The following is a 24,247-nucleotide window of genomic DNA, read 5'->3' as shown; positions in this document are numbered from 1 at the left end:
TAGCCATCCAGGAAACAAACCTGTGCTCATGACTCCCGACGTGCTCCTTTCTTTACTCCATGAGTAAACTTGCTTTCAATGGGATGGCACGGAATTTCGTGAATTTTCTTTTTTAGGCGCCATTGTCAGTCAGTCTCAAAGAACACCAGGTAAACAACACAAAAAGAAACAAAATGTCGCTTATATCACCGACTGAAACGTGAATAAACTGTTTCCTCTAGTCCCCCTTTTTTCCAGTTTTCTGGAGTTTCGTCCACTTCTCTGTTTCCTTCCCTTGCTCCCGGCTGAGGACGTTGCATTTCCACGCGTGACCACTGGAGGATCCTGTCGCTACTGCTCGAACACCGAGGTTCACGGGGAAGCGTGAGCGATTGGGATTGTGGGAAGTGTTGTTTTGACGAGGAGTTTGTTTTGTGCAGCTAACAGGGTCTAGCAACTGCTTCAAATGGTCACTTCTTGTCGTTTATAAACGACTACAATCCCAGAATGCGTAACGGTTGGATATCGATGGCAGAGAGCAATGACGGAGGAGTTTGATGAAGATGTGGTATTTGAGGTTTGTGTTTTTATTCAGGTGCATATGTTCCGTTAACGCATTAGTGCAGTGTCAAGCCCGAGTTTGTATAGGTTTTCTGATTCATTCTGCGTGATGAAATTGGCGTGGTTGACCAGACTGCCAGAGTAGCTTGCTCGCTGACGTTAGCTAGCTTATTAGCATGGCCATGAGAAACGTTTACCCATTGGCGTTTACACACCCCTGTTATGCATAGCTGAGGCATAAATCCGAGATAAATTGGCCGTGTAGCCTAGCCAATCCTGCCTGACTGCTAAGTAGCTTTTCTTATCATGGGGCAGTGTGCTGTTTCATCATCATAGCTGGCGTGGAGAGTGTGTGTCTGATCGGTGCTTTATGCGACGTAGGAAGGGAATAACGTTAGCTGTTCGAAACATCTGACAGCCTGATGTGTCAACATGTGCGCCGCCGATACCGTCCGATCATGCAAGTGAGTAACTTTAGCCCATCATGTCATGCTTGGATCGGGGTGTGTAATCATGATAACGTATTATAGGTGGATATATCAAGGTAGGCAAATGGCTTGCTATCCAGATGTAGAAGCACGGAGATGTTTCGTTTTCGTCCGCAGCTGGTTGGAAATTGGGGCAGGTGTCTCCTTGGTAAAATTGGAGCATAATATTGGTTATTTTTTCTTAATTGTGGGCAAATTGTTGTTATGCCAGTGCCGATTGCCAGTACGTTGTTCTAGGGGCAAACAGAGGAGAGGTAGAGATCAAAAGGCCCACTTTGCTGCTGCACATCTCTCTATTGTAGGGAGATTGAGGTGGGAGTCTGACCTGGGATGCTGTGATGCAGGACAGTGATTTGCTCATCCCAGCTGGCAACAGACACACACACACACACACACACACACACACACACACACACACACACACACACACACACACACACACACTTCCAGTCAGTCCCACTTTAAGCTGAGCTTTAACACTTGATCGTGATGAACGCTCTTTTATGCAAGGATTTTAGATTATTGTGTTTGTGTTTAATTCCATTGCTGGATTGAAATAATGGACTTTGGAGCAGATTAGGTGTAAGAAACGGGTATTGAAAGAGGCAAGATGCTTAGGGCCAGGGGGAGATTTAGGGATGGGTAGTGCACATACATAGGGTGTTCTCTTCTAGGCTTTTAACATTAGCATATCTTTGCTCAGCAGAAGTTTAGCCCTTAGCTAACTCGTCCCATGTTTCCAAAAACCATAGCTAATCAATAAAAAACAAGCAGCTGCACACAGTAATACAATTAGTTCCCCATGGCGACCAAGACTTGAGCAGAGAGAATAGATTATTTCCTTTTCTAGTTTGTCATCTGAGTGGCTGTTGTGCCCACAGCATCAAGGTCTCTGTGTTTATGTATGGAAGTCAAGTGTGAAAGAGCGTGACTGAAATCTGCATGGATTGGCAAGGCGAACGGGAGAGAGGGTGGAGAATGAGCTTATGAGTCCAGACGGTAATTGGAACGTAACGCTACAGCAGACCAGGGATGGTCTTCCTGCCACTTGCAGTGCCGACTGGGTTGTGACACTTCTAAGAATAGCTGCCTGTATATTGGGAAATCTGTAACAGAGAGTTGGGAAGAGCAGGAACAAAAGCTGATATTTGTCTAAATCTCTCTCTTCTCCCCCATCCTCCTTCTGCCCTTTCACCCACTTTTTCTCTTCCCCCTCTATTTCTCTCTTTATATCTCTCTCTCTCTCTACACACACTCTCCCCTCTCTCTCTTTCCAGAACTCTCCGCTCTTCCACTACCTGCAGGATTTAGGACACACAGACTTTGAGGCGTGTCCCACAGTGTCTCAGGAGGACGAGTGTGGAGGAGGAGAGGGGGGGACGACCTCCCTCCAGGACAGCCTGTCCAAACCCACAGTGAGTGACTTCTCTCCCCCCCCCCCCACACACACACACACACACAAACACACCCATCACTGCTACCATAAGGAACCCCCACTATGATTCCATAGCCTTGGGGTGTTGTATGTGTGCTTGACCAACTCCCTGTACATTCATGCAGGCAGACAGAAAGTAATTACATCTGCTATTGATTCCAAACAATGAAACATATCACACACACTCACTCATTCACACTCATACACGGCTGGCAGACAGACAAGACAGGGATCATGGAGGAAGGAGAGCAACCGATTCAGAGCAAGGTATTTGTCTGTTCTACACACACACACACACAGACACTACTGTCCCCTATTCCAGGGATAGGCTCTGTCTATTTGGTCAAATTTCTCTATTATTGCTGAGGGGAATTCCTAGTCCTGTTTAGGAAACTCTGTAAAAGGAAAAGAGTCTGTCCTCTCTCCCGCTCCCTCTCGCGCTCTCTGATTCACTGGGGCTGAATTAGATTACTGATATCTGGAGTGCATTAAAGTCTTCTACTGTCATGCTGTTGTGTGTTAGTGTGTACATGTATTTGTCCCACCTTGTTTTTACCTGTGTGAACATGTGTATGCCTCTGTGGTGTGAGTGGCTTGTGTGATATGTACTGTAATATACATATGCACAATCATAGTGCTTTGCTAATAATACCCAGCTACCGTACAGTATGCATTCATTTAAATAACACTTTAGAGCCCTCAAGCAATGTTTGAAACATCTTGAACACACCCCTGTTTCTATGTAGGGGGACAGGGTTCTGGCCAGCGCGTGGTCACATGACTGAGTGCATTCCTTTTCCTGTTTCTGTATTTTTTTCCGTGTGGGACAGGAAATGATGTCACATTAGCCTCCTTCGGCAACTTTCCGTCCATCCGTGTCATGCTTCCTCTCTGAGAGCCTGTTATTTGGAGGAGCGTTTGGGAATTATTCTCATAGAGGACTCATTATGGATATAACCCATTTAAACATGGACGTTGCCATTGTTATTGAGCATTGCCATCATCCACCATTTTCAACTAGTCAAGTAGTCAACTGGATGGGGATTCCTATGGGTTAATGGCAAAGATATGATTATTCCTTGTCCAACATCCTGCAGCCCAGATCGAGATGGTGTGTGTGTGTGCGTGCGTGCTTGCTTGGACGATTGCCTGGTGTATATTTGATTTCCAGAGAGTCAGAGGTCAAAACTGGTTATCTGCTCCTACTTAGCACACACTGGGCCTGCTTAGCACACACTGGGCCTGCTTAGCACACACTGGGCCTGCTTAGCACACACTGGGCCTGAAAACCATCCACATTTGTGAATGAAATAGGATTTCCAAAATGTTTGATGGCACGTGGGGCACATTGATGCTATTTTACAGAACTAAATGTCACACTAGACCAGAGCATTGTATGACATCAAATGAGGTTAGTAAGGAGAGAGAGGGAGGAATATGGGAATCTGTCAGTGTGCCATCTGAATACAAGGTTCTTTGTGCCACAATTTCCTGCTGACTCTACCAATGGGAATATATATATTGCCTTTTTGCATGTGTCATGTCAGATAAGTCACGACGAGACAGTTAACTGAAGAGAGCGAAGGCAGGACGAGACGGCTAACTGAAGAGAGCGAAGGCAGGACGAGACGGCTAACTGAAGAGAGCGAAGGCAGGACGAGACGGCTAACTGAAGAGAGCGAAGGCAGGACGAGACGGCTAACTGAAGAGAGCGAAGGCAGGACGAGACGGCTAACTGAAGAGAGCGAAGGCAGGACGAGACGGCTAACTGAAGAGAGCGAAGGCAGGACGAGACGGCTAACTGAAGAGAGCGAAGGCGGGACGAGACGGCTAACTGAAGAGAGCGAAGGCAGGACGAGACGGCTAACTGAAGAGAGCGAAGGCAGGACGAGACGGCTAACTGAAGAGAGCGAAGGCGGGACGAGACGGCTAACTGAAGAGAGCGAAGGCGGGACGAGACGGCTAACTGAAGAGAGCGAAGGCGGGACGAGACGGCTAACTGAAGAGAGCGAAGGCGGGACGAGACGGCTAACTGAAGAGAGCGAAGGCGGGACGAGACGGCTAACTGAAGAGAGCGAAGGCAGGACGAGACGGCTAACTGAAGAGAGCGAAGGCAGGACGAGACGGCTAACTGAAGAGAGCGAAGGCAGGACGAGACGGCTAACTGAAGAGAGCGAAGGCAGGACGAGACGGCTAACTGAAGAGAGCGAAGGCAGGACGAGGTCAGTTGAAGTTTATTGGCAATAAAAACTTCACCTCCAGCCTGCCTAGTCTCCTCCTTCAAATCCTGGAGTCATACGAGAGTGAGATGGAGAGAAGATCAAGCATTGAGGATTGTTTTATGGCAGTATGGATATAAGATTTAGAACACATATATAATGTCACAGTCTCTCTTCCTCTCCCTCTTTCACTCCCCCTACACTCTCTCTCTTTCTCTCTCTGAGTCTCTCTCACACACAAGTCTTTGCAGAGTCTTTTTTCCATTCTCTCACACGGCAGACGGGGAGCACAAAGACTCGGGAATGTTCCCCTGGGTGATGCCAGTGGCATACTAAAGAGCAGGACCAGGAAATGAACTGTACTTACTAGTGATGTATTGGTTGTTTGTGTCACTGTGTTTGCATTCCGCTGTCTGTGTGTTTTTCTGTGTGGCCCGTCTCTGTCTCCTGCCTTAATGTTTGGATGGGGAATATTAGATTGAGATGAGTGAGTAGTAGAGAATGAAAACGCCTACATGGGCCTCCCCTTTCACGACTAACACACACTACCCTCTCTCTGGGGGGTGGTTTAGATACCATGTTCTGATCCTGCTGTTGGTTGTTCAGAGTAGCGTGAACACCCAGTCCTGCAGCTCAGACTCAGACCCATAATCAATAGCCCTGCAGCCTGCTGGCCAATAACACATTGTGTCCCAATCTCCCAATAACAGTCATTCAGGGTAGAAAACACACCCAAGCCAGTCTGGATCAATAGTAAGGGTGAAGTTGCCCATAGACACTGATCTTGGTTCAGTTTTGCATTTTCCACACTAATGGTTAATGTTAGGATTGGGAGAGGGTGAGCTGATCCTAGACCTTTACCGAGTGGAAACTTCTTCATGAACAACTGTAGCCTGGCTGGAACACTGAATCCCTACAGGCCTGGATCAAACATAGCGCACTATATATAGGGAATAGGCTGCCATTTGGGACTCAGCCTGAAATATGCCTCCTTAGTGGTGGTGATGTCTGATACTGGTAGTACCAATGACTGTATGGGATAGTACTTCTACTTTCCCAAGAAAATACTGTGAGGAAAATAAGCTATTCTCATCATAAGATTTTGGGACTCGCTGTAGGCATTTTAATTCACTCACTCTTCACACTATTATGGCTAAATAAAGGGAATTGGGATTTCTAATATAGATATTTTGGAGAACTGTTTAGTTAATAGCAGCATATCAAATTGTACAATTTAGTTGGAATGCTCATAATTACTCTGTTTGTTTGCTAGTGATTAGAATATCGTTCTGTTTACTTTGTTTGTTTACAGTGAATCTCCTATTGGAGCCTGGCAGACAATCAACTAGGATGGTGTTTGTGTGTGTTGGGGGGGGAAGTCCACACACACACAATCAGTCACTCATTGTTGGTGTCTCAAAGAGCCTGTTTCCTGGGATATGCCCTGGAATTAAGAAAATGTTTCTTAGGAATGTGTGTGTTATGAGCATTATTTGTGGTTGATGGCCAGAGCTCATTCCCCAGTTTTCTCTCACAGATGTAGTAGGCTGTGTTGTCTGCTGTTCGTATGAAGGATGTGTGACTTATTCATTTGCAGAATTATGCCTGGTTGATTATTCTGTTCCCCGTATTAGCTCCAGTCTCTTCCCCGCCTGACCCATCCTCTGTTATTGGCAGGGAGGATGTCTATGGAGATTGGCTGATGCCTTGTGGAGGTGGAGCCCGTTCCACCAGGCTGCCTCTGCCCATAGGCTGGAGCAGCAGCTGGTAAGGGTCACCATGGGACTAACCGTAGAACTTTAAGTGACTTCATCCCAAAGACACATGTCCTTATATTCTTTCTCTGTGTCCTCTTCTCTCTTCCTCTCCCTCCATCCTCTTTCTCTCTCTCTCTCTCTCTCCCTCCCTATAGGACTGTGTGTTTGGCCAGTACACGGTGCAGTCTATCCTGGACCAGGATGTGTTGCTCCAGGAGGATGTGGAGCTGATCGAGCTGTTAGACCCCAGCCTGCTCACCCTGGGCGCCTCGCCCTCCGGCTCACCCAGACGAGACAACTCCCTGCCCTGCCCGCGCCTCCTCGCCTCACCCTCGCAATGGTACGCCCCAAACACAGATCCTAACATAGTCACACACACACATAAATATCTACATGTTCACACAGCAGACACTAACATTCCATCTCTTTCTGTCTTGGGTTTCTCTCTTTCTTTCTTTCTTTCTCTTTCTTTCTCTCTTTTTCTCTCTTCCTCTTCTCTCTCTCTCAGGGACGTAGCAGTGCTGGTGGGCCTGGCTGCAGTGTTACTAGGCCTGTCCTCTCTCTCTGCCGGGGCCTGGTCTCTGGCTGTGATCCCGTGGTGTGCTGCAGTCATGGGCTGGGTGGGGCTGCGAGGGGCGGGGCTGTGGAGACAGGGGAGGATGCAGAGGGCAGCACACGCCCAGGCCTCCGAGCTGCAGACCATGGTGCTGAACAGTAAGGCTCTGACCAGCCTGGCCCGCAAGTCCCTGAGACTGCTGCAGGAGACAGAGGTCATCTCTCGAGGGTTCACCCTGTAAGTGGACCATTTTGATCTACTATCTATCTACTTCATCCATAGTGGGAGTGTGCATCCTCACCTTCTTACTCATGTTGTAAGTGTGCATGCTAACCCTGCTGTGAGTCACATACTCTGTCCTTAACGTTACTGTCCACTTTCACCCACTAGCACTTTCATCTACCCAACTATAAGGTTAGCACTTAGGCTAGTACCTATTATTATCTTAGTTTATCATTACCTGAAGGGCCCACTTTTTACCTTTCCCTGCCTGTTCCTCCCCACCCTACTCTCTGTTTCACTGTTCAGTCTCTGTAGTATTGTCGGTAGGACAGCATTGTCTCTGTATTCATCTTCGTTTGTTTTGTGATAGCATTTTGTCATAACCGTGTCGTATGTTGTTAGCCTGTACTGTTGTGTCTCAGTCATAAACCTGTTATTAGCATGTTGTTAGCATGTCGTGTTGCGTGTGCTTCCCTGCCTTTCTGGGACGTCTGCACAGTTGTATCACATTTCACTTGTCAAGTCTGCTCGACAGGGTGAGTGCGGCCAGCTCCTTTAGTAGGGCGGGGCTTGGGGCGGGGCCACGGGGGCAACAGTTGATTGGCCTGCGGAAAGCGGTGTATCGGGCGCTCCGCTCGGCCTTCAGAGCCTCCCGCCGAGCCACCTGCCACATGCTCAAAGCATATCCTTCACACACACTTAGAGAGAGGGAAAGGTGTTAATTTTCAAATAGAGAGGGGATATTGCCAGACTCAACTTATGCAGGAATTAAACAATGCAAGCACTAAATATTGATTTCTACCAGTAACCCTTTGGTGTTACACTTGAGTGAATGTGTGTTAGAGGATATATTATGTTTGACGAATTGGCGGGTCATTTAGTATATGAGTGTCAATCTGTGAGCTGATGGGACCCTTAACTCGTACCCACGTACCCCCTGAACTCTGAGATCGACAATGTGACCAACTACGTGTCAGCGGTGCCTCTGAAGGAGCTGGGGATGGGCCTGGGGACAGAGCACCTGACTGACGAGGAGGCACAGGAGCTCACCGATGACTACAGCCTCCCTGCCCTCAAGGTAAGACCCACCTACCTGAACCACGAGAGAGAGAGGGACGTTAGGAAGGAAGGAAGATGAGATTGGGTTAGATTTGGGATAGAGAACTTGCTTTTATATAGATAGCGAGTCCGACGAGATGGATATCCTGCTTTCACTGGAACAGGCCCAGATCCATGCCTTTTGCGTGAAGAAAAGACGCCGGAAAAGGGGACGCAGATCGGGGATCCTTCTGAGAAGCCGGAGGCGAGTCAGTAAACTCCCAATGCCTTCCATTCTCCTTGCTAACGTGCAATAATTAGAAAATAAAATTGATGACCTATTATTAAGATTATCCTACCAACGGGACATTAAAAACTGTAACATCCTATGTTTCACGGAGACAAGGCTGAACGAAGAAACAGATAATATAGAGCTGGCGGGATTTTCCATGCACCGGCAGAAAAGAGACACTACCCCATGGTAAGACGAGGGGTGGGGGTGTGTGTCTTTTTGTCAGTAACAGCTGGTGCGTGATGTCTAATATTAAAGAAGTATCGAGACATTGCTCGCCTGAGGTAGAGTACCTTATGATAAGTTGTCGACCACACTATCTGCTAAGAGAGTTCTCATCTGTATTATTCGTAGCTGTCTATTTACCACCACAAAGCGAAGCTGGCACTAAGACCGCGCTCAACCAACTCTATAAGGCCATAAGCAAAGAAGAAAATGCTCACCCAGAAGCGGCGCTCCTAGTGGCCGGGGACTTTAATTCGGGCGAACTTAAATCAGTTTTACCAAATTTTTACCAGCACGTCACATGTGCAATCAGGGGGGGAAAAAATCCTAAACCACCTTTACTCCACACACAGAGATGCATACAAAGCTCTCCCCCACCCTCCATTTGGCAAATCAGACCACAATTCTATCCTCCTGATTCCTGCTTACAAGCAAAAACTAAAGCAGGAAGTACCAGTGACTCGCTCAATACGGAAGTGGTCAGATGACGCGGATGCTACACTACAGGACTGTTTTTCTAACACAGACTGGAATATGTTCCGGGATTCATCCAATGGCATTGAGGACTACACCACCTTAGTCATTGGCTTCATCAATAAGTGCATCGACGACGTTGTCCCCACAGTGACTGTACGTACATATCCCAACCAGAAGCCATGGATTACAGGCAACATCTGCATCGAGCTAAAGGCTAGAGCTGCCGCTTTCAAGGAGCGGGAGACTAATCCGGACACTTATAAGAAATCCAGCTATGCCCTCAGACGAACCATCAAACCAGCAAACCGTCAATACAGGATTAAGATTGAATCCTACTACACCGGCTCTGACGCTTGTCGGATGTGGCAGGGCTTGAAAACTATTACCGACTACAAAGGGAAACCCAAACTCGAGCTGTCCAGTGACGCGAGCCAACCAGACGAGCTAAATGCCTTTTTATGCTCGCTTCGAGGAAAGCAACACTGAAGCATGCACGAGAGCACCAGCTGTTCTGGATGACTGTGTGATAACGCTCTCGGTAGCCGACGTGAACAAAACCTTTAAACAGGTCAACATTCACAAAGCCGCTGGGCCAGATGGATTACCTGGACGTGTACTCAAAGCATGCACGGACCAACTGTCAAGTGTGTTCACTGACATTTTCAACCTCTCCCTGACTGAGTCTGTAGTACCTACATGTTTCAAGCAGACCACCATAGTCCCTGTACCCAAGGAAGCGAAGGTAACCTGCCTAAATGATTACCGCCCCGTGGCACTCACGTTGGTAGCCATGAAGTGCTTTGAAAGGCTGGTCATGGCTCACATCAACAGCATCCTCCCGGACACCCTAGACCCACTCCAGTTCGCATACCGCCCCAACAGATCCACAGATGACACAATCTCAATCGCATTCCACACCACCTTTTCTCACCTGGACAAAAGGAACACCTATGTGAGAATGCTGTTCATCGACTACAGCTCAGCGTTCAACACCCTAGTGCCCACGAAGCTCATCACTAAGCTAAGGACTCTGGGACTAAACACCTCCCTCTGCAACTGGATCCTGGACATCCTGACGGGCCACCCCCAGGTGGTAAGAGTAGGCAACAATATGTCTGCCACGCTGATCCTTAACACTGGGGCCCCTCAGGGGTGTGTACTTAGTCCCCTCCTGTATTCCCTGTTCACCCATGACTGCGTGGCCAAACACGACTCCAACACCATCATTAAGTTTGCTGACTACACAACAGTGGTAGGCCTGACCACCGACAACGATGAGACGGCCTATTTGGAGGAGGTCAGAGAACTGGCAGTGTGGTGCCAGGACAACAACCTCTCCCTCAATGTGAGCAAGACAAAGGAGCTGATCGGCCCGCCTTTTCCTGTAGTCCACGAACAGGCCCCCATTAACATCGACGGGGCTGTAGTGGAGTGGGTTGAGAGTTTCAAGTTCCTTGGTGTCCACATCACCAACGAACTATAATGGTCCAAACATACCAAGACAGTCGTGACGAGGGCACGACATAACCTTTTTCCCCCTCAGGAGACTGAAAAGATTTGGCATGGGCCCCCAGATCCTCAAAAGGTTCTACAGCTGCTCCATCGAGAGCATCCTGACCGGTTGCATCACCGCCTGGCATGGCAACTGCTCGGCATCTGACCGTAAGCCGCTACAGAGAGTAGTGCGTACAGCCCAGTACATCACTGGGGCCAAGCTTCCTGCCATCCAGGACCTATATTTTTTTTCATATTTTTAACTTTTTTTTTTAACCTTTTATTTAACTAGGCAAGTCAGTTAAGAACACATTTTTATTTTCAATGACGGCCTAGGAACAGTGGGTTAACTGCCTTGTTCAGGGGCAGAATGACAATATTGGTCAATATTTTCTTCTTCTTGAACTGCACTGTTGGTTAGGGGCTTGTAAGTAAGCATTTCGCGGTAGTCTACACTTGTTGTATTTGGCACATGTGGCAAATAAAGTTTGATTTGATAGTGGAAGAAAGAGTAGAAGAGAAGCATGATGAGAAGGATAGAAGGAAGAGATCTTTTCGATGCAGGTCGATAGTTGGAACGAGGGGCATTGTCAGAATGAGGGTGTTACTCTGTTTGTCCCTGTGGGCTTGCCATCCTCCAGGTGCTGTTCCAGTTGTGGGTGGGGCAGAGCTCAGAATGTTTCCGCCGATTGGCCCTGCTGCTGTCACCACGACGATTGGAGGAGCCCAGGGAAGACTGGGTTAAAGGTGAAACCCCTCCTCCGCCCATACACCGCTCTGTTGCCACGGTGACACAGCCTCTCCACGGTGCCCTGGCCAGTTGCCTAGGCGACCTGCAGCGTAGCTACGAGTTCCACCGGTACTTTGAGACGCAGCATCGGACACAGGGCTCGGACAGGGTGGGGCGTGCTCAACAGAAATGCAGAGAGCTCAACACACTGCACACGTCTGTACGCAGCCTGCAGCTGCATCTCAGGGCCCTGCTCAATGAGTGAGTCAAACCTAAATCCTTCCTCAACCCTCGCCTTCCTAACCCTAATACCTGTTACTCCATACCCTCCTCACCCCTCAGTCTAAAGGCGTCAGTATGCTTCAGTTTGGCTGGTGTGAAACGAACGAGAGTGCTCACATACTCCCTTAAAGGACCTTACGCTTGAAAAACGGGAAAAAGCAGCAATGGTATTGTTTGTCCATTTTGGATGCCGTAGCCAGTATACACTTCCTCAAAATAGTCAGAATTAATGTAAGATAACTCAATAAATCTGTCATTAATTTTGACGTTTTTGCAGAGGAGATCTTAGTCACACAATTTTACATCTAACTAAGATGTTTGGTGCAGTATTTCTCAATGAAAAAAATGTCCATGAAAACAAGTTGTCTCTCGTTGAATGACAACAGAAACTTTATTGAAGAATCCCAACTGTTGACCAACCTCCGACGAAGGGGCGTAATACCGACTTCGGCTTACCTTGAGAAAAAAATGTTGTGTGCTGAAGTCCAAAACCAACTATAGCGTCACAAAATGTAGTCATAATATATGCACGAACTCGACCGAACTGTTTCGGCTGGAAAGCATGCGGACGCCTTTAGCCCCCTTTCCTTACCTCCTCTCCCATCCTCTCCTCACTCCTCCTCCCCTAACCCTCCCCTCATCTCACCTCCTCTTCGCCCCACTAGGATGATTATCCTGGAGGATGACCTGGAGAAGCTGATGGTGACTAAGGAGGCGGTGGAGGTGACTGTGGAGGGCTACCAGGACCTCCAGGAGCGTCTCGGCCACCTGCAGCCCCACATGCAGGCCAGCGCCGGATGCTGGGAGGACACCGTGGGCCAAGTGGAGCGCATGCTGAGGAGAGCTAACACCTGCCCAGGTGAAGAACACACACTACCTTTATTAGGCTTAGGTAGTTAATGCAGCTGACCAGTTGAGAGCTGACAGGCCCTGATATTGGGTCCCCCCCCTTCCCCAGGTTTCCATGGTTACATTGGAAGGGTTATTTTTAGTCAGTACCCCCCCCCCAGCCTAGAGACTATTCAGAGTCAGTGAGGAAGTGGCTCCTTCAAATATAGGATAAGAACCAGACCTCGCAGGGGAGGGAGGGAACAATGGCCTAGTTTCACCACACACTGTTTCAGCACATTTTAGAGGTCTACTCTTTGGGAGCAGGGAGCAAGTTGTGTACACACACACACACTCCATTTGAGTGTGTGTTTGTACACTTACCTGTATGTGTGTGTAATACGTTCTAGCCATCCTTTCTCTTTCAGGAACTCCTGATGGTCCAGAGCAGTGTCTCCCTCCTGTGCCATGCACCCCTGCCCCAACCTACACCCTCATCCTGGACAGGGACCCTGTGCCTGAGGAGCAGGTACTGAACCTCACCACTCACTGTGGATCTACACACACACACTCAACTAGGTGCCAGTAGTGTGTGTGTCTTTATGTGTAATGGGTCTTTCCTGCCCTCTGATTGGCCAGGAGCTGGAAGCGTACGTGTCGGACTCAGAGGATGAGAACGGGTGGGCGGGGTCGGTGGTTGACATGCTGTCTCCCGAGGAACGAGAACGCCAGCGGCGGGAGAGGGAGGAGTCTCGGCGCGTCCTATCGGAGCTCAAAGCCGTGCTGGGCCAGCGGGCGTCCGAGGGCGAGAGGAGGAAGTGGAAGCAGCTGCTCTTCAACGACCAAGGTCTCGCTCCGCCTACCCACATTGCACCCCTCTGCCTCTGCCACTCCTTTAGTTGTCTCTCACTTTCTCTCATTTCATGTGATCATTTAATGATGTGTTTCTTTTGTCTCCTAGCGGCGGTGATGCCTATCGTTTCCACGGAAACTTCTATAGAATCTCAGACGCCCTCCGACCCATTGGACGCTCTGACCCTTGTGGGCGTGGCCAAACCGGGTGTCGCCGAGGGAAACCACCTATTGGAAAGGCTGAACGACGAGGAGGAAGACTGGGTCAGGGACGAGCGCCCCCTCACAGAGGCAGAGGAAAAAGCACTTACAGAGTTCTGCTGTGGTGAGGCGGAGGAAAAGGGGGAGGAGGGTGAAGGTTGGGCTTCTGTCCCAGCCGGGACGGGCAGGGCGCGGCTCTACCAATACGACGGGCTGCCTGACGAGGGGGCGGGACTGAACGGGCCCAACCTATTGCAGCCCTGGGTCCCCGCCATCACGGTGATGGACAGGCTCACGGAACTACACGGCTCGGCGGCGCTCAGCTTTAATTCCGCCCTCGCCGCCCAGGTGGCAGCACGTTCATACACCTTCGCCAACATGGAGGAGCAGACGTTTGGAGACAGCGGAGAAGAGGATGAGGGAGAGACGCGTTCGCAGCCTGATGGACAGACATGTGAGAAGGACTAGAGTCTAAACTCTCCTGCTTTACGGAGCTTTGAACAGAACAGTTATGGACAGACAGGCTCCTGTATTTATGTCTGACCTCACTCCTGGGTTATTTACTGCGGCTGTCCGTTTCCTTGGCTCCATGGCTCTCTGTCATGTCTTCATCGGTGTGTGTGTGTGCGCATGATTGGGTGAGTGCGTGCTTGTGAGTGAGAAAGCATTGTGTGTATGCGATGTCTGACTGTGTTTGTGAGTTTTAAGAAGAGCACTACACCACTTTATGTTACACTCCTCCACCCATGTGTCCATACTTTATTCACAATCCCCCTGTGGCCGCTCTCCTGTGCTACTCAGGTACCAGAACCACAAGACAAACTCTGACCTCACCGTCACAAGGTCTTCAGTTTAACCCTAAGGATCCCCTGTAGCTATTGGAGGCAGAGAGACTTGGTTATAGCATCAAATACATTTTCTCTAACTATTCACCAGTACCTTTCCATGGTATGTTAACGTTGCCTAACAGTTTAGCATATTGATGTCTGAGTCAAAAAGCCGGATTAGCTAAATGATTCTGATCATTTTGACCACATCACTCCCTATATGACTCCTTTATTGACAGGCAGAGTCAGATGTGTGGTTGCTCTATTGAACGTGTGCATGGCAGCCCAGGGCAGAATGCTCAGGTACTGAATCACTGACCGAGGGCTGAATGTAAGATGTTTCTATACACACACACACACACACACACACACACACACACAGATGTTACTGCACACATACACACACACACCACACTGTAAAAGGAGAAGGAGAGGTACATTTCAAAGAGAGCAGGGCAAAGCTATTTTTATTACTACTGTTTTATTTTTGGTCTGCCACTGAGTCTGCATTTCTACGCACTCCCCGCCTCACTAGGAATGGCCCTATAACTGCAAAGATGTGTTGGCTAAAACACCTGTCACTCAACCCACAGCAACCAATGAGCAGACGGAGACGTCAGAGAGAAGGGTGGACATAGTTGACCTTGTAAAATGGACTAGCCTACCAGATTTGGAAATATTTTTACCTATTGTGTGTTTTTATTTGAGAGGTGAATATGGTCAGGCAGTGGATTGCTGTGAAATGAAATTCATCTCCATCCACTAATGAACCAAACACATTAACAGTGCTTATTTCCCCAATGGCCTCGTCAAGTGCTCATCTGATGAGGGGATGATAACTGGGGGATTATTGAGGTAAAGTGTTGTACTACCTCATGCCACCCCTACTGCACCTACTATGAAATCTGTTCCGCGGGTGTCTGTAACTCCCCATCTACTACATGTATCTCAGATCTGAATTGTCTGTGTCAGAACGTTTTGGTTCTGTCTTGAGTACATCTGTAAATGTTTCCATGGAGATTGTACCACTGTATCTGGAGCGGCAGGTAGCTTAGTGGTTAGAGCGTTGGGCCAGTAACCGAAAGGTTGTTGGATAGCGTCCCAGAGCTGACAAGGTTCAAATCTGTCGTTCTGCCCCTGAACAAGGCAGTTAACCCACTGTTCCCCGGTAGGCCTTCATTGTAAGTAAGAATTTGTTCTTAACTGACTTGCCTAGTTAAATAAAGGTTACATTTAAAAAAAAAAAAATCTCTATCCCGTCTCAGCATCTGTGTTTCCATAACGCTCACGCACTAGAATGTGATCCAACTCTATTGATTTTGGGATTGAGTTTGGGACAGTTATTACAGAGTGTCCTGGAATGCTGCTATTGTTGATTACAATTAATTAGACTGATGATGATGATCGAAGGACAGCATGTGCTTATTGACTGCACAGATGATTCCGCTTGTGTGTGTCCGGGGGTGTCTGACCCCCCCCACCGTGTCTGCCATGTCTTGCCTTCCAGCCCTCCCCCATATGTTCCCTTCCTGAAGTGAGTTCTGTCCCTCCTACATTTCATTTGTAAAATAAAATGCTATTCTGGAGCTTGACTGTCTTTTTGTCTCTCTTTTTATATTGGTCTCTTTCTTTCTCTCAGCTGCCTGAGACTGACCCTAACCCCAGGGGGAAGGGGGTTAGGAGTGGTAGGGGGTGAGGGTCAGCGTAGTGTGAGGGCTACCTGATCTTTTGTGGAGTGCCAAATTTGTCTGACTTAGAACAGCTGGTGATCCTGGTAAGACCCTGACCCCAGCCTGCAGACACACACACACACATATCTCTCACACATTTAAATGCATGTAGCTGTTGTAAATAGTCCCAGGTTAACTTCCTATACAATTAGTGTGTGTCTGTGTGAAACTGAAACCTCAAGGATCTGTCTTGAGGTAGACCAAACAGCCCCTCTAGCTTTATTATGTGTGTCCCTGTGGGAGTGTGTGCCCCGGTATCAGCCACCCTGTGAAACACAAACCCAATCAGTCCATGCGAGACAGGCTGCTAGAGAACAGAAAGAGAGAGGGCTGTCTGACATACCTAATGAGGTTTCCCCTGGTGTGGAAGTACATGAGGTATTATTAGGGGCAGAGCAAAAAATGTCCATCTTCACACTGCAAAAGCCACATATAGACTGAACAGAGCAGCAATGTGTGTCTCCAACAACCCAGCTGTCCAATAATTTTAGAATGATGTACTTCCATCCCTCTCTCCCTCTCTCCCCAAAGAACCACGGAGCAGGCAGGCAAGGCTTCTTGTCTTTATTGAATTAGCCTCAGCATCCTTAAACAACCAGCAGGCATCATGTCAATACGCTGAACTGGCTTCCTCTCTTAATGTCCAGAGACTTCAAATTAATGGTGAAACTAAATGGTGGAAGCCTACTACTTGGGATTTGCTGGCTTTCCCAGTTCTCCCAGATCAGGGAAGGAAAGGAGCCTAAGGCAGGGAGCATGGAGTCGACTATTCTTGAGAGAATTTGGAAGCTGGTAGCAATAGAGTTCTTGTTGTGTGGTGACTGACGATTATTAAATTGCTCCTGGTGCTGGAATAAGTGTATGGAAATATATTGGCCCTTCTCCAAATCCCTTGTCACCTAGTATTAATGCATGCTGCCATCTAGCGGCCAATATTTTTCTTAGTCGTAATAATAAAAAATAAAGGTTATTAAGATGTATAGTACAACATACATTCACATCGTGTTATAACACATTAACCAGGTTTGTTGAATCCGGGCTGTTTACTGTGTATGATATTTTGTCTCTGGGGATACATATTTTAGGATAATTGTGATGGTGAGCCATGAATTAATTCCTACAACAATTTTGCGTTCAGCGATCACAGCACGCGCTCAGCTGATTCGGCAAGTTCCTCACTCACCTTACCCACAAACCACCGCGCTTCCTTTTCCACTCACGCCTGCAATCATGGCGGATGTGGTGCAGGAGAAGGTACCGGAGCTGAAGCTCGAAGAAGAGACGGTCCTGAACGGAGACGCAGAAGAGAAAGAGGAGGTAGACCCTTCCGAGGAGACAGCCAAGAAGAAGAAGAAAAAGAAGAAGAAGAAGTCGGTAGGGCCCGGTAAGAGTTACAGACCGGCCAGTTACCGCTGAGCTGTGTGTGCCTACGGACGAGTGTGCCTTGTGAATCGTGCGCCAGGCCTTATGAAACACGCCTCGCTCTCATAACACACCCGTAGCTCAATAGCGAAGCATGGGGCGAGACTTCTGTCAATCCGACCACGAGGCCGACATGTCAGTAAACAGACGGAAATAGTCATACAAACAAACCGAGTAGTTAGTTAGCTGGCTAGATATCTTGCTAGCTTAGCCGCAGTTCGTAGTCCTTTGCTGGCAGGTTCCACAAGTCGCTAGCAAGTTCAAAACCAAGTTTTGATGTTTCGTAATGTGTGGTGGAATGCTGTTATGTTACCGTTAGCTTTCTTACATAACGTAAACGCCAGAATACAGTTTGATTCCATAGACTTCGATGATCGAGGTTGTAACTATCACAGACTATGATCTGTTTCATGATAACTTATATATGTAACACTAACTAGTTACACATGATTGACCACAATGATGCTAGCGAGCTATGAAACGCCAAGATACGGTTTCATTCAGACTGCATGCTCACTGTACTCTGCGAACTTACTGCTGACAACGTTATCCTCAGCATGTGCTATTTCGAGCAATCCATCTTCTTGTAACAGCCTCAACTAGCTACAGCTCGCATTAATTATTCTAATGGATGTCAGGCAGTTGCCCTTTAAATTGACATACACAACATTTAGCTTGTAATATGCGTGTTTACATCAGTAAAGCAGTCTTAGCTGCGTGTACTGGCCCCCAAGGTTATAATACTCTCCCCTCTCCTGCCAAGTCCCTGACCTCAGGGATACACTTTGAGGAATGGGATCATTGTCCACAGTCCAAAAGGATCACTTCCCCACTGGACAGTACCTTCCCTTGCACGCACATAACACATCTCTCATCCTCCCCGTCCCTCTGGTCTCCTGGATGCTCTCTGTTGTCATGGAGCTGTGGTCGCCACGGCCGCCATGTCGAGGTTAGTAGATGTATAGGATGAGCTCACCCATGTGTATCTGTCTCTGCAATTTATGACTGCAGCAGCAGCCGGCACCGAGGCTGAGGGCAATGGAGTGGCTGACGTGACACAACAGCTGGAGAAGCAGGCCCTGGAGGACAAAGAGAAAGAAGAAGACGGGGAGGATGGTAAGAGATCGTAACAGTACTCTACCTTAGCCTAGTACTAGGCAGCCCCTGACCCAGAACCACATGGGCCAAGCTCCAACCGTGGCTCCTCACACCCTGCTGTGGAGCAGCTGAGCTGGGTTCAGTCCTGTTGTGGCCTGTGACCCAAATCCTAACCACCCTTAACCTTAACCATCCGCATGTCTGACCCTTAAGGACAGCACAGAGATGACCTCACACACAACTACATACACATCTACCAATACATGGCTTGCTGGGAGCTGATAAACTCTTGTGACATTTGAATATGACTAAATGACTTCAAATTCCTCCCCATTTCTCTCAGATGGAGACGAGGGGGAGAACTCGGCAGGCAAAAAGAAGAAGAAGAAGAAAAAGAAGAAAGGACGTGAGTTGATCTTATTTCATTTGACACTTGAGAGTTATGGCTTTCACTTTGTCTGGTCATGTATAGGGTGTAATGGGAGAGTAGACTATGAGCTAGTGATGGATATGACTGGCTGGCTCTCTGCCGTACTGCTGCACTCTGGAGCATAACCATAACCCTGCAGCCTTCTGAGTGCCTCCCCCCTCAGGTCCACAGGCTAATGGGCACATTTGGCTTTTCCCTGAATATTGCTGTGTCACCTCTGGAATTCCAACTCAAACCTTGTAGATAGTTAATGAAATAGTAATGAGCGGTTATGTGACTGTTTGTTTCTTCCTGTCTTTCACAGCCAAAGTTCAGACTGACCCTCCGTCTGTGCCCATCTGTGACTTGTATCCAAGTGGCATTTTCCCCATCGGTCAGGAATGTGAATACCCCCCATTACAGGATGGGTAAGGTTCAGCCACACAATCTCACAAACACCTACTCTTGGCTTGGTGTGTGGTTTGTACTTGGTTAGTGTGGAAGCGGGGCCCAGCCTCTTATTTCCCCAGACACTGTGTTATACTGGAGTGGCAGCTCCTCTGATCATCATGCTATACCTGTCCAACCTTCAACACAAACTGGTAGCTACCAGAGAGACTGGGGAGGGAGGTTTGAGTTTGTTCTACAATAAACAGTGCTGCCTGGCATACATGCATCAGTCAGTGTGGTTATCAAAATAAGTGACAGGGTGGTTCTTCACCTTGGATCTCTTCACTGATGTGAAACTCATTGACATAAAGGGCTCTTAAAGATGCGCTATGCAGAAATCACTCCGCCATTTCCTGGTTGATAAAATTCCAATCGTTTGCATAATTTCAGTTTGTGACAAAACAAGCAAGTATAGTGTCGAGAATCATTGTACAATCTTATCTGCTGTGAAATATATATTTTCATAACCCAAAATATTGTGCTTTCAGCTGCTTGAAGCTGGTATACAAAACTGAAAGTAAATAACAAAACTTAATGGGAAGCATAGAAATATCGTACATAGAACAGATCAACCGCTTCTTAGTCTTGCATTCAATGAGAATGACAGATCTATGACACTTTTCTATGTCAATTTGGTCAGGTTGCTGAAAAAGTTACATATTGCAGCTTTAACAACACCCAAAACACTGTTGTCATCCTCAGCATCATTTCAGTTTGGTTTATCCTCTAGCCATGCTTGCATTGATTCCCCCTCAGTCACGGTGCTGGGTGCGGGAGTAAGATGTATGCGTGGGCACTAACCTTGTTGTTGATCCTCCAGGTAGTCGTGCAATGACAAAATGTTTGTGTTTACTAACTTCATTGCTGATTCCCCTTGTGAATTTCATACACAGTGATGGGAAGACGTGTGTGTGTGTGTGTGTGTGTGTGCGCTGACCGCTAACCTTGTTGCTGATTCCCCTTGGTGCAGGCGTACTGCGGCATGGAGGACCACCAATGAAGAGAAGCGGGTTCTGGACAAGGCCAACGAGGAAGTGTGGAGCGACTTCAGACAGGCTGCTGAGGCCCATAGACAGGTCCGCCAGCACGTCCGCAGCTTCATCAAACCTGGCATGACCATGATCGACATCTGGTGAGCCTTCATCATCATCATCACAGCTGAGATGTTGCTTCCTATTCTTTCTATTTGTCAGTCTTTTTCCCTTGCATTCCATCTCATCTTTTGCATACGTCCGTTCTTGCACTTTCATCCCTTCATTATCAATTTATCCCATCTCTTTCTGTATAACCAATATCTCTGTGTGTGTTTCAGTGAGCGGTTGGAGAACTGTTCCAGGAAGTTGATCAAGGAGAATGGTCTGAATGCAGGCCTGGCCTTCCCCACCGGCTGCTCTCTGAACAACTGTGCGGCTCACTACACCCCTAACGCCGGAGACCCCACCGTGCTGCAATACGACGACGTCTGCAAGATCGACTTCGGAACACACATCAACGGTACACCCCTGCCACAGTACACACACGGTTCAGCTGACACACACATCAAAACATACTCGACACATCAACATATACAAACACATATCAACACACACACACACACACACACACACACACAACTAACCACTCAGACCATGTAGGATGCTGTGCTCACTCCCACTGTGTTTTCAGGTCGGATCATTGACTGTGCCTTCACTGTCACGTTCAACCCAAAGTATGACAAACTGCTGGAGGCCGTGAGAGACGCCACCAATACTGGAATCAAGGTCCGACATCCATTCACACGCCATCCATTCCCGAGGCCGCTTGATATAATTTGAAGTAAGTGTAGTTCAGATGTTCGGCCTCATCTCAATCATGCTTCATCATTCTGCAGTGTGCTGGAATCGACGTACGTCTGTGTGATGTTGGAGAGAGAATTCAGGAAGTGATGGAGTCGTACGAGGTGGAGATTGACGGCAAAACATACCAAGGTACTGAGCTGCTGAATATATATTTTTATATATTACACACACACGCGCACACACACACGCACAGTGAATTTGTTGTAATTTATGATTGAAGATAATTCCTCACAAATGTTACTTTGGATAATTTCCAGTGAAGCCAATCCGAAACCTGAATGGCCACTCAATTGGCCAGTACAGGATACATGCCGGCAAGACTGTCCCCATTGTCAAAGGAGGAGAAGCTATCAGGATGGAGGTGTGTATCTGTCTTACTGAGCGTTTGAAGAGCAAGGAGGGAGATAGGGAGGCCAGGTTAGAACGGGCTGCTGAGTTAATGGTGTGCTGTGGGAGGGTGACCGGGTAATGATGCTGTGTTAATGGTGTGCTGTGGGAGGGTGACCGGGTAATGATGCTGAGTTAATGGTGTGCTGTGGGAGGGTGACTGGGTAATGATGCTGAGTTAATGGTGTGCTGTGGGAGGGTGACCGGGTAATGATGCTGAGTTAATGGTGTGCTGTGGGAGGGTGACCGGGTAATGATGCTGAGTTAATGGTGTGCTGTGGGAGGGTGACCGGGTAATGATGCTGAGTTAATGGTGTGCTGTGGGAGGGTGACCGGGTAATGATGCTGAGTTAATGGTGTGCTTAGGAACTGTGCCAGGTCCAATTAGCCAGTAACACAATACCTGCATGCTTGAATTGGTGTCGTCGATGATCAAGGAATTTCTATAACACAGGATTGCCTGCCCCTGTGTATTTGTTTGACTGCAGCAGTGTCTTCCTACCCCAATAAGTGTCCTTTTTATGACCGATTCCCTCTCTTGCACCACCAGGAGGGAGAGGTGTATGCCATCGAGACGTTTGGCAGCACAGGGAAGGGCGTGGTCCATGATGACATGGAGTGTTCTCATTACATGAAAAACTTTGATGTGGGACACGTCCCAATCAGGTAAGTTGGGTGCCTGTGTGAACACTGGACTGTGTATTCCACAGAGGTTGTACCCTCTATCTCTACCCCTCTCTCTCTCCCCCAGACTCCCCCGGGCGAAGCACCTGTTGAATGTGATCAACGAGAACTTTGGCACGCTGGCGTTCTGCCGGCGCTGGCTGGACCGGCTGGGGGAGAGCAAGTACCTGATGGCCCTGAAGAACCTGTGCGACCTGGGCATCGTGGACCCCTACCCCCCGCTCTGCGACACCAAGGGCTCCTACACTGCCCAGTTCGAGCACACCATCCTGCTCAGGCCCACCTGCAAGGAGGTGGTGAGCCGAGGGGACGACTATTGAATACTGAACCCAACCTCATTCAAACTGCACCACAACCCCTCCACCCCAATACAGAGAATAGACACACTGAACCATCTGCCTGCACTCTAACAGAAAAACAGCATCTAAATACAGGACCTTGCTTTGGTCTCTTCTCATTTCTCCCAACTTGGCAGAGAGCAGCCAGTAAGGGCTATGAAAAATGCTGCTGTAAGGTACCCCCACAATGCATTTTTTACCGCTATTTAAGAGCGAGCATGGAGGGACTGGCTTACGTAGCAGCGGCTGAATCTTTTTTTCCCTCTTTTTATTTCGGTGACATTGAACCACAAAGCTTAGTCATAATTTTCCCCCTTGCTAGAGGGATCTGTGGACACAGTGGTGTCTCTGCAATCTTCTGAAGCCAGAACTGCCATAGAATCTCAAATAAACTGTTACAATGTAACTGCTTAGAACACCAAGAAAGAATGTGAAGAAACAAACCTTTCCTTACCAAAATAAGTACCCATAGGGTCTAGTGTTTCCTAATCATGTGACCTGATCAGGAAAAACTCCTGGCCCTTACAGCTATACAGTTTCTGGTTCAGACTGCGGTCTTTCAGCCTGACCCTACAGTGTTCTGGTCATTAGTAACAGTCAGGACCTAGTCACTCAATTGCTCGTCGGAACCCTAAAATTTTACAACTCCCCCTTTTGAGTTCTGGGTGGAAACGATGACGACTAGACAACCACAGCTGTATGTTTGGCTTCATGTTATAGGGAGGGGACTCTGCACTCCGCTCCTCCAGTATTTGTTTCTTAGATATTTGTAAAATATCTTTGAAATGGCTGCTGCCACTATATGTACCCAAATGTAATGCTTCATTTTGAATGCCCTGGAAATGTTTTTGTAAGATCAAAAGTATTGAAATAAAAAATGTTGCTCTCTGTATTCCTTGATTAGCTGATGGGGTTGGATAATTTAAAAAAAAATGTAACTTTTATTTAACTTGGCAAGTCAGTTAAGAACATTCTTATTTACAATAACGGCCAAACCCGGATGACGCTGGGCCAACTGTGCGCCGCCCTATGGAACTCCGAACCAGGGTGTCTGTAGTGACACCTCTGCACCAATCGGGAGCCCACTGTTCCTTCACAACCTTGCAGGCCTCCAGTAGATTCTATCAGAGAGTAAGAGGCAAAGCAAGAGATTTCACTCTCACAAAAGCATTTCTATGGGCTTATTTTGGACCTAAGCTTGTTGCCTGCTTTTTGGGATGACTCCCATTGTTAGGGCAGAGACATGAGCGTCTCGTCATTATATACAAATCTCAAGTCTAGTAGGCAGCCTCTTCTTTCCCCATCATCTGCTGCGGCAGCCATCACGTATGCCCTATTTAGAATTAGTCAAGTGAAAGGAGATTGTGAGGGCTACAGCATGGTATGAAACTTAACTGAATTAATACAGTGGTGTGGATTCTTTTTAAA

The 24,247-nt window shown here is 47.9% G+C and overlaps 3 protein-coding genes across 7 annotated transcripts in view; 2 read left to right on the top strand and 1 right to left on the bottom strand.

Moving 5' to 3' along the window:
* LOC106609431 (FYVE, RhoGEF and PH domain-containing protein 6) overlaps window positions 1-325 on the bottom strand; it is a 35,768-nt gene extending 35,443 nt beyond the window's left edge. The window contains 1 exon segment of the mRNA XM_014208265.2: window positions 21-325. Within this exon segment, the coding sequence (XP_014063740.2) occupies window positions 21-30 (10 nt within the window). The 5' untranslated portion in view covers window positions 31-325.
* Window positions 326-398: 73 nt separating this feature from the next.
* Window positions 399-16,049, top strand: LOC106609436 (vezatin). 4 transcript variants are annotated; one of them, XM_014208275.2, is made up of 12 exons: window positions 399-556; window positions 2,306-2,443; window positions 6,360-6,449; window positions 6,595-6,779; window positions 6,948-7,232; window positions 7,753-7,899; window positions 8,148-8,295; window positions 11,385-11,734; window positions 12,421-12,614; window positions 13,012-13,112; window positions 13,223-13,430; window positions 13,545-16,049. In XM_014208275.2, exons 1-12 carry the CDS (start codon window positions 521-523, stop codon window positions 14,102-14,104), a joined length of 2,442 nt encoding a protein of 813 aa, XP_014063750.2. In that variant the 5' UTR covers window positions 399-520; the 3' UTR covers window positions 14,105-16,049. The 4 variants fall into 4 exon arrangements, with proteins under 4 accessions (XP_014063750.2, XP_014063748.2, XP_045578051.1 ...); XM_014208273.2 differs by having other exon boundaries at window positions 7,741-7,899; XM_045722095.1 differs by lacking the exon at window positions 399-556 and adding an exon at window positions 591-1,004.
* A 1,331-nt stretch (window positions 16,050-17,380) lies between these two features.
* On the top strand, window positions 17,381-23,711 carry LOC100194705 (methionine aminopeptidase 2). 2 transcript variants are annotated; one of them, XM_014208296.2, is made up of 11 exons: window positions 17,381-17,577; window positions 18,627-18,731; window positions 19,057-19,119; window positions 19,448-19,550; window positions 20,543-20,704; window positions 20,885-21,066; window positions 21,238-21,332; window positions 21,443-21,539; window positions 21,668-21,771; window positions 22,348-22,463; window positions 22,549-23,711. In XM_014208296.2, the coding sequence occupies exons 1-11, from the start codon at window positions 17,424-17,426 to the stop codon at window positions 22,799-22,801; spliced, it is 1,434 nt and encodes a 477-aa protein (XP_014063771.1). In that variant the 5' UTR covers window positions 17,381-17,423; the 3' UTR covers window positions 22,802-23,711. The 2 variants fall into 2 exon arrangements, with proteins under 2 accessions (XP_014063771.1, XP_014063772.1); XM_014208297.2 differs by having other exon boundaries at window positions 17,391-17,577; window positions 18,630-18,731.
* The last annotated feature ends 536 nt before the right edge of the window (window positions 23,712-24,247 follow it).

Source organism: Salmo salar, chromosome ssa07 (assembly GCF_905237065.1).
Source record: "Salmo salar chromosome ssa07, Ssal_v3.1, whole genome shotgun sequence".
NCBI classification, from domain to species: Eukaryota; Metazoa; Chordata; class Actinopteri; order Salmoniformes; family Salmonidae; genus Salmo; species Salmo salar.
This window is presented reverse-complemented; position numbering and strand designations above follow the sequence as displayed.